At 35.9% G+C, this 16,257-nt stretch overlaps 1 protein-coding gene across 1 annotated transcript in view; it reads right to left on the minus strand.

Moving 5' to 3' along the window:
• LOC128646843 (sushi domain-containing protein 1) overlaps window positions 1–16,257 on the minus strand; it is a 377,381-nt gene that overhangs the window by 254,408 nt on the left and 106,716 nt on the right. Inside the window, exon 5 of the mRNA XM_053699643.1 lies at window positions 8,627–8,724. Within this exon, the coding sequence (XP_053555618.1) occupies window positions 8,627–8,724 (98 nt within the window). The remainder of the gene's footprint in view (window positions 1–8,626; window positions 8,725–16,257) is intronic.

The raw sequence follows: 16,257 nt of genomic DNA on the forward strand, positions 1-16,257 counted from the left end.
ACCTATTGAAGTTATAGGTTATGTATGGCTTATAATCAAAATTGGGAAAATGTCCCTGCAACATCCAGTTGTTGTGGTTAAAGCAGCTGAAGAACAATTTCTTATTGGGAATGATTTGCTTAGACGTCTTAATCCTATAATTGATTGCATAAATGGTGTTGAATGGTCACAGGTGAATACACCAATCAATTATCAACAGGTTAAATATTATACTAACCCAAAGTGTTGTCATATAATTGAGCATAGACAGGATTCTGTTAAAATTCATTTTCGGAACAGTCAAGTACCTGAGATGAAAATCCTACAAAATAAGGATGTTGGCATGCAGTTATATATGTGTGACAATGTAATTCAAGTTAATCCAAAAGAGATTGCAGGTACTTTGGTGGAAGGTGATGTACTAACTATTTCTTTTCTTCAGGAGAATGGTAAGTCATCTGATTTAAAGAATCATACTCAGTTTTTAACTGATTTAAAAGAAATAGATCATGAATTGTTTATTCCTCTTCAAATTAATGATATTGGAAGGATAAAACATGCAAAACTTTCCCTTAATAGAGAGAATAGTTACATTAGTAGTTGCTTATTAAGACAATTAGAGAATCCAATGATAATTAGGAATCTTCCACCTTCTGATCAGTGGGTGCATGAAATTGATGGTGATGTTAGACATAAATGTTGTAGCTAAATGCTTGTTGTCTGTCTCTCTTGGAAATAAGACTGCCAGACATTTATTTTTGGTTTTGGATGAGCCAAAATATCAAATGTATATTGGAAATGATTTGTTACATCGCTTTGCTGTTCAAATTGTTTTTACCAATCATATTTTATGGTCAAGATTAAAGAGTAACCCTCTAAACTATATGGATGACATAAAGGATTTGAGATCTGCTCAACAATTGCCATATGCAATGATTGTACAAGTTCAAAATAATGTAACTATTCCAAGTGGTGGAAATCAATTTCCCCTTTCTCTAGAGGTTAAAAGGTGGCAAGAAATTCAAGGCTCTGATGCTCTGATAAATATATGTCAGAAGATCCAACAATTGGGCCTAACTGTTACTCATATGCCATTGGTCAATATTCACCAGATGCCATTTACCATTTTGGTAAATAATGTGATGCCCCATAGTATATGTTTGGAGAGGAGTACTATAGTGGGGTTTGCAATAGATTCTGAGTATTTCACCTCTGATCCCACTAATTCTGTTATAGGTCTTATCCCTGAGGGATATTTAACAGAAGAGCAGATAGTGGAGCAATGTTTCCATTCCCAACCTGATGGATTGTTCACAGTACAATCTGTATACCCTTTCAAGGAAAAGGAAGGTATATGTAAGATTACAGAATCTGAGATTATATTTGATCAAAAGATCTCTGATGATGAATCAGAAGGGTATGCAAAGGAAGAGAAGAAGAGGATAAATATGATTACAAAGGACCTATCCATACAGCTCGAAGAGACATATGAGATAGGTAAACCTGAAATTTTTCCTGGATTTAATGAAATAGTGGAGGAACAGATTTCTTTGGCAGATGGGTGTTCTAATGAAAGGGAATGCCAAAAATTAAGAGAAATCTTAATGGAATTTCAGGAGATATTTGCCAAAGATTCTTATGACTGTGGTTCAACAGATCTACATATTCTTAGGATTCCAACTGATCCTAAAGCACCTCCAGTATATGTGAGACAATATCGTCTGCTATTGGCCTCCTACGAATCTTTAGCAGATATTATTAAGAACTTGGAATCAAGAGGTATTATTAAACCAATACATAGTCCCTTTAATACTCCTATTCTGGGAGTGTTGAAACCAAATGGGCATGTGCTGACTTGAGACAGCTTAATAAGCGTGTGCCTATGTCAGGATGGCCAGTCCCATACATAGATCAATGTCTTGCACAGATACAAGGTTCTAAAATTTTTACAACCTTGGACTGTGTGCAAGGTTACTGGACTGTCAAGGTGTGTGAGGAGGACCAACCTAAACTTGCATTTTCATTTGGTGGAGAACAGTTTACCTGGGTTAGGATGCCTTTTGGATATATTAATTTGGGGCAGGAGTTTGGTATTTTTATGCATAAGGCTATGCCTGATGCTGCTGAGAGGGGGGCATTATGCTATGTGGATGATGTATTAATCAAAAGCTCTACTTTTGATGAACACTTGGAAAAAGTCAGGCATGTACTTAATCAATTGAAAAGGGCAGGTGTAAAACTCTCAATTCAAAAAGCTCAATGGTGTAGAACTAAGGTGAATTTCCTTGGTCATGAAATAACTGCTGAGGGTTTGAATCCCCAGAAAAAGAAGGTTGAAGCTTTACTGAAAACAAAGAGTCCAACAAGCATGAAAGAACTAAGATCCTTCCTAGGTATAACAAATTACTCTAGGAAATTTATTGACAACTATGCAGAAATTACTAAACCTTTGATTAGGCTATTAAAGAAAGGGGAGCCTTGGACTTGGACAGTAGAACAAGACCAGACAGTTCAAGAATTAAAGTTAAGGCTTACTCAAGCCCCTTGTTTAGCCTATCAAATAAAGGGGGAGCCATTTTATTTGGAGACAGGATATACAGATCTTACCTTAAGTGCGGTTCTTTATCAGCAATATGATAAACAGAGTAAGATCATTGCATATGCAAGTAAGGCCTTATCTCTAGTGGAGATCAAATTTAATGAATGTGAAAGAGCATTGTTTGCAACAGTTTGGGCCTTACAATATTTTCGGAGTTATATCCAAGGAGAAAAAATGATTGTGGAAACTGCTCTTTACAGTATTTACAGAGTGATAAGATTAAGGCAGGAAATCTATCTAACAGTCGCATTACATCCTGGACCCTGTCTTTGCAGGGTTGGCCTTTGGAGGTCCATTATGCACAGAATAAGAAAAATGATGTTGCACAAGGACTAGCTGAACTTCATGATTACTCTGTACAGGATAAAAAGGAGGAAATTTGGGAGGATGATTATATGGATGATTATATCTTCTCACGACATAAGGTTTATGAGGAAATGTATTGTCAACCATTACCTAAGGTATATGTTGATGGTTGTGCTTTTCATACCACTAAAAATGGTGAAAAGAAACTTGTAGCTGGGGCAGGTATTGTGTGGGGTAGTGATTATCACATACAAACAGTTGGTTATTGTTTGGGCCCTAAAAGTAGCCAAATGGCTGAATTAAGCACTGTGTATAAGGCCATTCAGATGGCAGTAAATCAGGGATTTAAAGAATTTGTCATCATTACAGATTCAGATTATGTCCGTAACAGTTTTGTTGAATACCTTCCTGTGTGGAAGCGTAATAAGATGATGAGAGCCCGTAACAAGCCAGTTAAACATGGAAAGATGATACTTGCCACTGATGATATTGTTATCTCTAATTACTTGATTGTCTTTTGGAAGAAGACAAAGGGTCATTCAAAGATGCATGGTATTGACAAGGAAGGAAATGATTTAGCTGATACAATGGCTAAACAAGGTGCCCTAGAGGGGGAAATGTTTGACATTGAACACATTCTTGGTGCATGTCAAATTGCAGTGGTAACCCGTCAGCAAATAAAGAAGGATCAAGAACTATCTGCAGTGCAATGGAGTCAGGATGCACCTAACGAGGATTTGATTACCAGTCAAAAAGAGGATCCTGTTGTGGGTACATTTTACCTTTTTAAGGGGAATCCTATAGTGTATCCAATCCAGGAGAAAGATTGCACTGAAAATGAGGACCTTAGGATCTTATTTAAGTATAAGTCTAAATTTAGTCTTAAAGATGGTTTGTTAGTTCGGACAACTAATAATAGATCTATACAGTGGGTTGTTCCTACTTCTTTTAGAGGTCTTATGCTGCAGCATGCCCATGATGCACCAACATCAGGTCATCATGGGGAGAGAATTACTTATGAAGTATTGCGTGATTATGCATATTGGCCACATATGATGAAAGATGTTCAGACTTATGGACAGTGGTGTGTGGTTTGTTCACAGTTTCAATGAAATTCTCCAACCCACAGGGCACCTTTACAAAAAAGAGGTATGTCTCTTCCATGGTCTGATCTACAAATTGACTTTGTAGGACCACTTACCAAGACATCACGGGGCAATCAATACATGTTAACTGTTACATGTATGTTTACCAAATGAGTGGAGTGTCTTCCATCCCCTAATTGTAGGTCTGAAACAGCTGCAGCTTTATTAATCAATCATGTTTTCTCTAGGTTTGGACTTCCTCAGAGAATTGAGTCTCATAGAGGTACTCATTTCACAAGTGAAGTGATGAGAAGAATGTGGTCTATCCTGGGTGTGTAAAGGAAATTACATATTTCCTACCGTGCTGCCTTGAGTGGTGGAGTTGAACGGTATAATCACTCAGTTGTAAATATTCTGAAAAAGTTTGTGAAAGAATCAGGGAAAGATTGGGATATTAAGTTGCCTTTGGTATTAATGGCTATTAGATCTACTCCTAGTACTGCGACAAAAATGTCTCCTTTTGAACTAATGACAGGTAGAAGGATGGTACTACCACAGCATTTGTTGTATCGTACGCAGGATCAGAGTCTGATCAATGCAACAACAACCTATAAATATGTTGAGAATTTAAGAAAGCATTTGCAACAAGCATTTGCTTTTGCTCAGAAAAATCTTGAGAAAGCCGCAATATGTGCTAAAACATATTATGAAATGAAAACCACAAAGAAAGAATATGAGGTAAATGATCAAGTTTATTTTTACAATTTTCTTAGAAATCAAGTTAGAGAGAAGAAGTTTCTTCCATCATGGAAAGGGCCGTATGTCATTATTGATAAACTTTCACCTGTGGCATACAAGATTTTGATTCCTACAAGTGGGAAGTCAATAGAAAAGTAGGTACACATTAACCAATTGCGTTCTTGTCACCCTAGGTCAAAGTTAAAACTAGAGGGGGAGAATAATCCATATACAGAAGAATAATCCCGATGATTATTGAAATGGTTTCTTTAGGATAAAGGTGTATATTTTGTACTTAATATGTTTGTTTTTTCCCTATTACAGATAAATAACACTTACCAGTTGGGTTTGGATTGATGGGATCCAGGATGTTGGCAGTTATCTGGATCATCCTGTTCCTGTTCGAGGGTGTCTTGGTTGAGATTCATGTACAGCCCGTAATAGAACCTGGACCATCTTCTGGGATCATGCTTGAGGAATCACCTGGTTTCCTGATTACCAACCGGAAAGTTTTTCCCAAAAGATATTCGTCAGATTGGATCATAAAGTTGCTATTGGAAAATATTTTGATGCTTCCAAAGTTGAATCATCAGAAATAAAATGTTGGTATCAAAAACATGGTAAAAGGATCCAGTCTATTACTAAGGAAATGTTGGGGCAGTTGCAGAAGTATTTTCCTGGTGGATCTTACAATGTACAATCATGTATCAAATGTTCACCTGGAGTTATTGCTGGACTAGTTGCAACATCCGTTATCAGTTTTACAGCTGTTACTGCCGTGTCTGTGTCTAACTCCATTTCCATCAGTAAATTTGAAGCATGAAATGTCAATTTTCCATATACAGATGGCAACCATGATGGAGATTGTTATGATACTGTTGTGACCATTAATTGGCATTCAGGTCTTTCTATCCAAGCTATAAAGGTTCAATATAAGCATGAACTAATTCAGAATGAACTGTTACGTTTTTTGGACCCAGCGGTGTATTTTACAGGAAACTGGTTACGAAAGATCCAAAGTGGAATTGAGAGTCTTGCCCTTAAGAGCTTATGGAAAGGATGTTGATGAAATGCAAATAAACATTGCTTTTGATGCTGGTTCTGCTTTGCCACTCTACATTGAACCCAAAAATATGGAACTTTGTTTTCTAATGAAGGTGCCACATATGTCATTTAATGATATTTATCAATTGAAAGTTGTACATAAAGTGGGTACTTGGGAAAATAATATACATGTCCATTTTTGAAATATTCATTGTAATTTGGAATTGTGGGTTAACGATTCTATGGTATAAGAATTTCAAGAGGGGAAAATATCCTCCTCCTCTTAGTCTTTGGATGGTTGACCATAACGATTGCCCAAATAAGACAGTGATCTAGACTAATCTCATCCATTCTAGTGGGGGTAAGATAGTCTAGATGAGGGGGAATATGTCATGAATTTTTTTCTGTAAATAAGTGCAATTTATAACCTTGACTGTAGTTTAGGAATGTTGGGGTAAACATAAATAAAATAAGTATTTTCCTTGAATTTTTAACCTATATGAGGGAGCCATCTACTGATAGAACAAGAAAATTTAATCTAATTAATTTTATATTAATTAATGATTAAAATATTATAATTCCTGTGTTTTGGAACTGGTCTCATAATATAGGGAGTTGGTAATTTGCTAATGAACTACAGAGGTCCGGGATTATTGGATTATAACTGCTGAGGCTAGTTTAGCCTACTCAGACAGACCTACGACCTGACAGTTTGATGCTTGTCTGCAAAGGGGGAATTTATTTACTTTGGTGATGTATGAAATGAAGTCACCTTAAATGTTAATATCATTAAGATTTACACTTTACATTTATGTAAAATACCTTTGTCCATTTGATCAGGTAAATTAATTAATTGTTTTATAGCTTTGTGTTTTCCTTTTAAAAATTCCTACCACCTGGTCTTATTTGTCGACAATAACACCGGGTGAATCAGGAATTGTGATAAGTTATTATCTGACGGTTTGTCATAATTATTAATTTACCTGATTCTCTGCAATTACCTTAGAGGGTTTATAACCAAATATTTATTTCCTATCACCATGCCAATGTTTGTGTTATTTTGAAAATATGATTTAATTATCTTTATAGTTTTATCTCTGCATTATTCTGTTTTCCTTGCTAGTTGGAGTTATTATGTTATCGCTTTAGTTGATTATTATGGAACTATAGTTTATATCTCTGTAATATTTTGATTGCTTAAGTTACTATTAAATGCTAATTATTTTTATCAAAATACTTTAATAAAGCTATTTTTTGTTATTCATCTGGTGTCGGTATAATTAATAGACTGATAGCAACTAAATGGATTCAGATTTGTTTATTATCTTTAAAAAGTTATAAAAAAAATGTGTCATTAGAAATTGCACCATTTCACATAATATACTTTTATAGATAAAGTTAATATTCATATCAACTGAGTGTGATTACATACATGTGAGTAATTAGTGAGTGTGATTACATACAGGTGAGTAACTACTGAGTGTGATTACATACATGTGAGTAACTACTGAGTGTGATTACATACATGTGAGTAATTAGTGAGTGTGATTACATACAGGTGAGTAACTACTGAGTGTGATTACATACATGTGAGTAACTACTGAGTGTGATTACATGCATGTGAGTAATTAGTGAGAGTGATTACATACAGGTGAGTAACTACTGAGTGTGATTACATACAGGTGAGTAACTACTGAGTGTGATTACATACATGTGAGTAACTACTGAGTGTGATTACATACATGTGAGTAATTAGTGAGTGTGATTACATACAGGTGAGTAACTACTGAGTGTGATTGCATACATGTGAGTAACTACTGAGTGTGATTACATACATGTGAGTCACTACTGAGTGTGATTACATACAGGTGAGTAACTACTGAGTGGGATTACATACATGTGAGTCACTACTGAGTGTGATTACATACAGGTGAGTAACTACTGAGTGTGATTACATACATGTGAGTCACTACTGAGTGTGATTACATACAGGTGAGTAACTACTGAGTGTGATTACATACATGTGAGTCACTACTGAGTGTGATTACATACAGGTGAGTAACTACTGAGTGTGATTACATATATGTGAGTCACTACTGAGTGTGATTACATACAGGTGAGTAACTACTGAGTGTGATTATATACATGTGAGTCACTACTGAGTGTGATTACATACAGGTGAGTAACTACTGAGTGTGATTACATACAGGTGAGTCACTACTGAGTGTGATTACATACATGTGAGTCACTACTCTACTGAGTATGATTACATACAGGTGAGTAACTACTGAGTGTGATTACATACATGTGAGTCACTACTGAGTGTGATTACATACAGGTGAGTAACTACTGAGTGTGATTACATACATGTGAGTCACTACTGAGTGTGATTACATACAGGTGAGTAACTACTGAGTGTGATTACATACATGTGAGACACTACTGAGTGTGATTACATACATGTGAGACACTACTGAGTGTGATTACATACATGTGAGACACTACTGAGTGTGATTACATACATGTGAGACACTACTGAGTGTGATTACATACATGTGAGTCACTACTGAGTGTGATTAAATACGATTAAATACAGGTGAGTAACTACTGAGTGTGATTACATACATGTGAGACACTACTGAGTGTGATTACATACAGGTGAGTAACTACTGAGTGTGATTACATACATGTGAGTCACTACTGAGTGTGATTACATACATGTGAGTCACTACTGAGTGTGATTACATACATGTGAGTCACTACTTAGTGTGATTACATACAGGTGAGTCACTACTGAGTGTGCTGTTTCTTTATACAGTGTCCCTGTCCATACTGACTTCACAAACAGTGCATATATACGGAAGGGGTAACTTACCTGGTAAGCTGTGATTTTCCCCCTCTCATTGTTCAGTTTCCACGCTATCGTGCCATCAGTAATACTGGGGTATTTCATTATAGAAGGTGATTGAGGAGCTGAATAAAACAAGCCAATCACAGTATAAACCAATCACACTAATATATTTATGTAATGCTAACTTAGGATGACCAGATGCCCTGTTTTTAACAAGATTGTACTGTTTTTTATAACACACTGTCTTTTTTGTTCCCAGAACTTTTTGAGTGGATGCCAAATCTAAATATAATATATTGTTCACACTGGTATTATTTGTATGTTCATTGCATGGATATGGCATCCAATACCTGCAGCTGTTAACAGCTCTGCAGCAGGAGAATTCCAGGGCCACATATAGATGGAGTTTTCAGTCTAATAAACTTAGCAGATAAACAGTTACAACTGGTAGGAAGTACAGGTGATTACACCTGGTGTATAACGTTATCTGTGTGTCTTCAGCAATGTTGTATGTGAAGTTGTTAAATAATAGAAGAATTAAAAGATAAGACCAGCAGCTGCAACTCACAATGGTGTACTAGATGCCAAACCTGCTGCAAAATTATGTGATTCAAGATACATCCATGCAACAGCAACACTTGCAGTTAAAATAAGTTATTGAAGGATCATAAAGCTCCTGTAATAATAGTGATAATAATAACTGTCATTATATTCATTCATTAATTAATTTTAAAAAAATGCTACAAAAAAATAAATCTAATGATTCCTCCTTTGGTTTTGTGTATGTTGTGTGTGGCCAAGGAAGTGACCCTTTTTTTTAACTCAGATCTGGTCACCCTGTGCTAATTAATTTATGTCTCATGCTGTAAAGAACAACACAGTATATGGTAACAATCATAACACATTGTGATTGTCTCTAAACTATGGTCTAGTGTAATGTACATCAGTATCTGATCTATAGTCTAGTGTAATGTACATCCGTATCTGATCTATAGTCTAGTGTAATGTACATCAGTATCTGATCTATAGTCTAGTGTAATGTACATCCGTATCTGATCTATAGTCTAGTGTAATGTACATCAGTATCTGATCTATAGTCTAGTGTAATGTACATAAGTATCTGATCTATAGTCTAGTGTAATGTACATCAGTATCTGATCTATAGTCTAGTGTAATGTACATAAGTATCTGATCTATAGTCTAGTGTAATGTACATCAGTATCTGATCTATAGTCTAGTGTAATGTACATCAGTATCTGATCTATAGTATAGTGTAATGTACATCAGTATCAGATCTATAGTCTAGTGTAATGTACATCAGTATCTGATCTATAGTCTAGTGTAATGTACATCAGTATCTGATCTATAGTCTAGTGTAATGTACATCAGTATCAGATCTATAGTCTAGTGTAATGTACATCAGTATCTGATCTATATTCTAGTGTAATGTACATCAGTATCTGATCTATAGTCTAGTGTAATGTACATCAGTATCTGATCTATAGTCTAGTGTAATGTACATCAGTATCTGATCTATAGTCTAGTGTAATGTACATCAGTATCTGATCTATAGTCTAGTGTAATGTACATCAGTATCTGATCTATAGTCTAGTGTAATGTACATCAGATCTGACTATAGTCTAGTGTAATGTACATCAGTATCTGATCTATAGTCTAGTGTAATGTACATCAGTATATGATCTATAGTCTAGTGTAATGTACATCAGTATATGATCTATATTGATCTATAGTCTAGTGTAATGTACATCAGTATCTGATCTATAGTCTAGTGTAATGTACATCAGTATCTGATCTAATAGTCTAGTGTAATGTACATCAGTATCTGATCTATAGTCTAGTGTAATGTACATCAGTATCTGATCTATAGTCTAGTGTAATGTACATCAGTATCTGATCTATAGTCTAGTGTAATGTACATCAGTATCTGATCTATAGTCTAGTGTAATGTACATCAGTATCTGATCTATAGTCTAGTGTAATGTACATCAGTATGATCTATAGTCTAGTGTAATGTACATCAGTATCTCTATAGTCTGGTGTAATGTACATCAGTATAGGATCTATAGTCTAGTATAATGTACATAAGTATCTGATCTATAGTCTAGTGTAATGTACATCAGTATAGGATCTATAGTCTAGTATAATGTACATAAGTATCTGATCTATAGTCTAGTGTAATGTACATCAGTATCTGATCTATAGTCTAGTGTTATGTACATCAGTATATGATCTATAGTCTAGTGTAATGTACATCAGTATCTGATCTATAGTCTAGTGTAATGTACATCAGTATCTGATCTATAGTCTAGTGTAATGTACATCAGTATCTGATCTATAGTCTAGTGTAATGTACATCAGTATTTGATCTATAGTCTAGTGTAATGCACATCAATATCTGATCTATAGTCTAGTGTAATGTACATCAGTATCTGATCTATAGTCTAGTGTAATGTACATCAGTATCTGATCTATAGTCTAGTGTAATGTACATCAGTATCTGATCTATAGTCTAGTGTAATGTACATCAATATCTGATATATAGTCTAGTGTAATGTACATCAGTATCTGATCTATAGTCTAGTGTAATGTACATCAGTATCTGATCTATAGTCTAGTGTAATGTACATCAGTATCTGATCTATAGTCTAGTGTAATGTACATCATTATCTGATCTAAAGTCTAATGTAATGTACATCAGTATATGATCTATAGTCTAGTGTAATGTACATCAGTATCTGATCTATAGTCTAGTGTAATGTACATCAGTATCTGATCTATAGTCTAGTGTAATGTACATCAGTATATGATCTATAGTCTAGTGTAATGTACATCAGTATCTGATCTATAGTCTAGTGTAATGTACATCAGTTATTACAAAAAAGAGAGACAGAGAAAGTGAAGCATATTGGGCACACTTGAAAGGGCAAAAACCATTGCTATATTAATTGTGTGGTGTGTCGTGTATTAATTAAAACTTAACTTTTATATCAATAATCATTAAAAAAGGAGTGGAGATTTCCACCAATGAATAAAAAAAAGCAACAAACAAAATTAAAATTGTGTCCGATAAGTACTCGGTACACAAAAGCTCCTCTCAAATGTGATACAGTGATCAGTTTGTATCACACTGTCCTGTTGAAACCAAGTAAATATCAAATATTTCACTATATGTTATTTTTATGAGAGTATGAGTACCATTTCCATCAATGTAGGTCTATTTTATTGAAATTTCCCCACTGCACATATCATTATATAAATGATTCTGTGCTTATCCGTCGCTAATGGGGTTATTTAACAATAAAGTGTTACTACACTATTATAAGAGTCTGGTTGGCAAATACAAGATTAATAAGTGTTAGTGTACAGGTAATTTTATTCAGGTAAATGTGAGAAAAGCATTTGTAATAGACACCTATATGTTCTGGTGTTTATACTCTTCACATTAGTTGGATGTTGACAATAGTTGTTGCTGCCAGTGTTGACAGAATTGCAATGGTAATCGTATATTGTTTACTGTGAATCAACCTCAGTGATCATCCATTAAAGTGTACTATCTACGTGGTATTGGCCTGGTAAATATAATTATTCCAGGTGAGGTGGGGATTATGAGGTAGTTCAAAGTTTACTCCTAAAATTTGTCCTGAGCCACAATTATTTCGTGTTCAACGACAAATTCTATCTCCAAATACGTGGCACCGCCATGGGCACAGCATGTGCCCCAACATATGCTAACATATATCTTGGATGGTGTGAGAGAGAACACGTATTTGGAGAGAAGATGGAACAATACACTGATAACATACTGTTGTGGCTCAGGTACATAGATGATGTATTCATTCTATGGAAGGGAGAAGAATCGAGATTCAAACAGTTCATTCATGAACTAAACTGCAATGATCTAAACTTGAAATTAACGTTTGAAATCAGCAACACAGCAGTAACCTTTCTCGACTTGACAATCTCAAGGGATATGTTTGGATGTGTACAATCAGGTATACATAGAAAAGAAACGGCTACAAACTCGATACTATCTTTTGACAGTGTACATCACCCCTCCACCAAAAAAGCAATTCCATATGGAGAATTCTTAAGAATACGGAGAAACTGTTCAGAAATTAACACCTTCAAAAAGGAATCAAAAGAACTAAAAATGAGATTGAAAAGCAGAGGATATCCAAACAGCATTCTTAAAAGGGCATACCACAAAGCACTCCATATGAATAGGAATGAGCTGTTATTCCCTAAACAAAAACAGAAAAAGGACACAAGGATTCGTTTTGTGGGCACATACAACATAGCCCACAAAGAGATAACTATGATATTGAACAAGCATGCTCACATATTGCAAACCGATGTAGACCTAGCGAAAAATGTGGGAAATAAGATTGCCATCAGTTGGAAAAGGGCACCAACGATTAGAAATAAAGTCATGAGAAGTCATTTTGCAATAAAACCCAGCATTAGAAAGGATGGATTAACAGGTACATATCCATGCGGTGCATGCAAATTCTGTGTCTATATGAAAACTATCAAAGAAATGCCCATCTTCCCAGATGGTGTGAAAAGAATCAATGGTCTGTTTAATTGCAGAACGTATAATGTAATATACTGCTTGGAATGCAGCTGCAACAAAAAGTATGTGGGAATGTCCACTAGGGAACTCAGGAGAAGACTAGGTGAACACCTGGGAAACATAAAAAATGCCAAAAAAGATCTTGAAAAAGACAAGAAACTAACATCAGTTGCAAGACATTTTTTAGACTACCACAACAGTAAACCAGAATTGAAATGCTGGGTCCTACAAAAACTGACCTTAGGTATCAGAGGAGGAAATATAGAGAATACCCTTCTAAAGGCTGAATCCAGATGGATCTTTTGGTTACAGAGCATGAAACCGAATGGGCTAAACGAAATGATACAATACAGTGCCTTTTTACACTAACTTTCATAAAAATGCTTGACTGGACACATTATAATAATTCTGTGTCGAGATTATATTTGATAGATCTACAAAAAGCATATACATAAATAACAGCAAAAAACACAATTATGTAAAAAATCTATTTAATGGCATACCCTTTTCTGATCAATAATTTAAATAATATACAGAGTATATGTACAGTCATAAAATCAAATGAATTATATAAACAAAGGTACTCTGTAATATATATATTTCTTAATTGAGGTTTCTTAAAAAGAATGAGATAAATTTACTCTGATCAGTCTAAGACATCATGTTTGCCTATACATAGTACCTAGAATGTAACCAGCCAACTGTAATTTCCAAGGACAATGATCGGAAATATAATGTTCAGCCACTTCATCTATAATAAAAGAACACATATCCCTGATATGGTATTACAATGGCACTATGTGTAAACCATACAAAGACCAGATCAAATTACAAAATCTATATCTTGTACACAGTTCAAATGTAAAAATGGCACGTTGAGATAAATACAGTATAAAATTGTTATGTATTAAACATGATAAATGTGCACAATGAAATTGTGACTAATTTTTAACATCGAATATATGTGGCACAATAAAATGACATAAGAGCATTTTTATCCTATAATATGATCCAGCTATAAAGTGTAAGAAGCACTATATAAATATAACAGTGCCACAACTGAAGGATTCACTTTGTTTTGGCTGCAACGGGATACACATTACCAGCCCTTACAAATATGTGCTCAAATAACAGTTACAAATAGACAAAGCATACAGATGGTAGTTATAAATAACGTCTGATCGTCTGAATATATATGATAGAAATGTTGGAATCATAAGAAATAAATATTATACAAGGATCTACATATATATTTTCTAATACTTGCTTTGCAATAGATAGTATACGTCTATAGAAGTATTAACTATCGGTGATCACTCAATTTATATGCGAGATCAGTCTGACACAAAAAGATAAACATGAGACGAGTAATCTATTGGATACGTTAACAAACACACCCCTTAATCTGATAGGCCACAGCTGACGATGACGCTACCGTGCCATCGTCACAGCGCATGATGGTAGAATACAGCCGATAGGGTGACAAGAACTTACAAAAATGTAATCAGCCATGTGATTGGCTGAAGGTCCTTTAAAAACAGTGTGTGGCGGTCAGACCGGACGCCTCTGAAAAAGCAGTTGCGAAACGCGCGTCAGGCGTTCGCACTGCTCCTCTCTATCAGTCCGTTGAAATTAGATTAATTGTTGGCCTCTTTTAGGCACCCTTTACTTTAATTTTTAAAAAATAATCTAGTTGTTAGTCTGGCATAGCGGTTATAGCGGTTACAGCGATTATAGGCTTTAATTGGGAAAGGTTAATATTTTAATCTAACTACAGTTTGTTGGAGCAATATGCTCAAGCGTAAGCTATCGCTATAGACAGACTCTCCTGAGTGCCATTATTTTCTGGTAAATACTTTGTGCAGCAAATATCATTAGTGCCTGCTCCTTATAGCGATATTATACCTTGGGTTCAATTGATTTGGGCTACCATAAGCCTTATAACAGATGGTTGTCTTTTAAAAGGTTATCGCTTTATATGAGCCTGCACTACGTTTTTAAACTTTGAACTACCTCATAATCCCCACCTCACCTGGAATAATTATGTTACGGTTACCCTTAGTCTCGCTGAGAGATGGACCGCTTAGTAGCCTGGATCCCTATTGCTAAAGAGGGGAGAAGCTGCTTTCCATAGTATTCTATATGAGTCTCGCAAATATAGAATAATCTCCCTTAGCTGCAGTACAGCTAGGATACCCTTCTGCCCACAAGAACGAGTCAACGCTGCGATTGAGGGTCAAGCAAGAACTCAGGACTGGGATGCCCAGCCTGCTTTTTATTAAGGTTACATGCACACAGGGCACTCCCAGGGGAGAGGGGGGGAAGCACAAAATCCCCCATCACACATTTAGATAGAGAGCACTGTCCTTTGACAGGCCACAATAGGATTACAGTACTTAAGATAACAAGTTTACAAGTTCATCTTATCAATTAGCAGTCTGGCTCCAGAGGTGATTAGACAATAGTTTCTAAAAGCTGAAAAAAAAGAGTTAACTCTTTATGAAATGATACTTGTTACGGTTTTCTTGGAGCCCTTCTTAGGCGCTGGCTTGCTGGTTCAGGCATTGCTGCTGGGAAATAAGCTCTTCACAACAAAATAACTAATGCTTCTGTAACAGTGCTCCCTTTCTGTGGAACACTCTGGCAGACACTGTCTGACCCCTTTTCGGGGCAGACTAAGGCTGTCCAGACCGCTGGTTATGCGGGGCTGAGGTCGGTTTGTCTGGACAACCCGTCGGCGTTGCCATTCTGTTTCCCAGGTCTGTAAGTAATGGTGAAATTGAAGGGTTGCAACGATAAGCTCCAACGTAAAAGCCTGCCGTTATCTCCAGAGACCCGGTTCAGCCACACCAACGGGTTATGGTCGGTGACCAGAGTGAACTCCTGACCATATAAATAGGGAGTCAATTTCTTTAATGCCCACACCAAAGCCAAACACTCCTTTTCGACCGCTGCATAGCTGACTTCGCGGGGCAGGAGCTTCCGGCTGATGTAGGCAACTGGATGCTCCCCTCCATCTTCGCCTACTTGGCTGAGGACGGCTCCCAGCCCGAACATGGAA

Source organism: Bombina bombina, chromosome 2 (genome assembly GCF_027579735.1).
Source record: "Bombina bombina isolate aBomBom1 chromosome 2, aBomBom1.pri, whole genome shotgun sequence".
Lineage (NCBI taxonomy): Eukaryota > Metazoa > Chordata > Amphibia > Anura > Bombinatoridae > Bombina > Bombina bombina.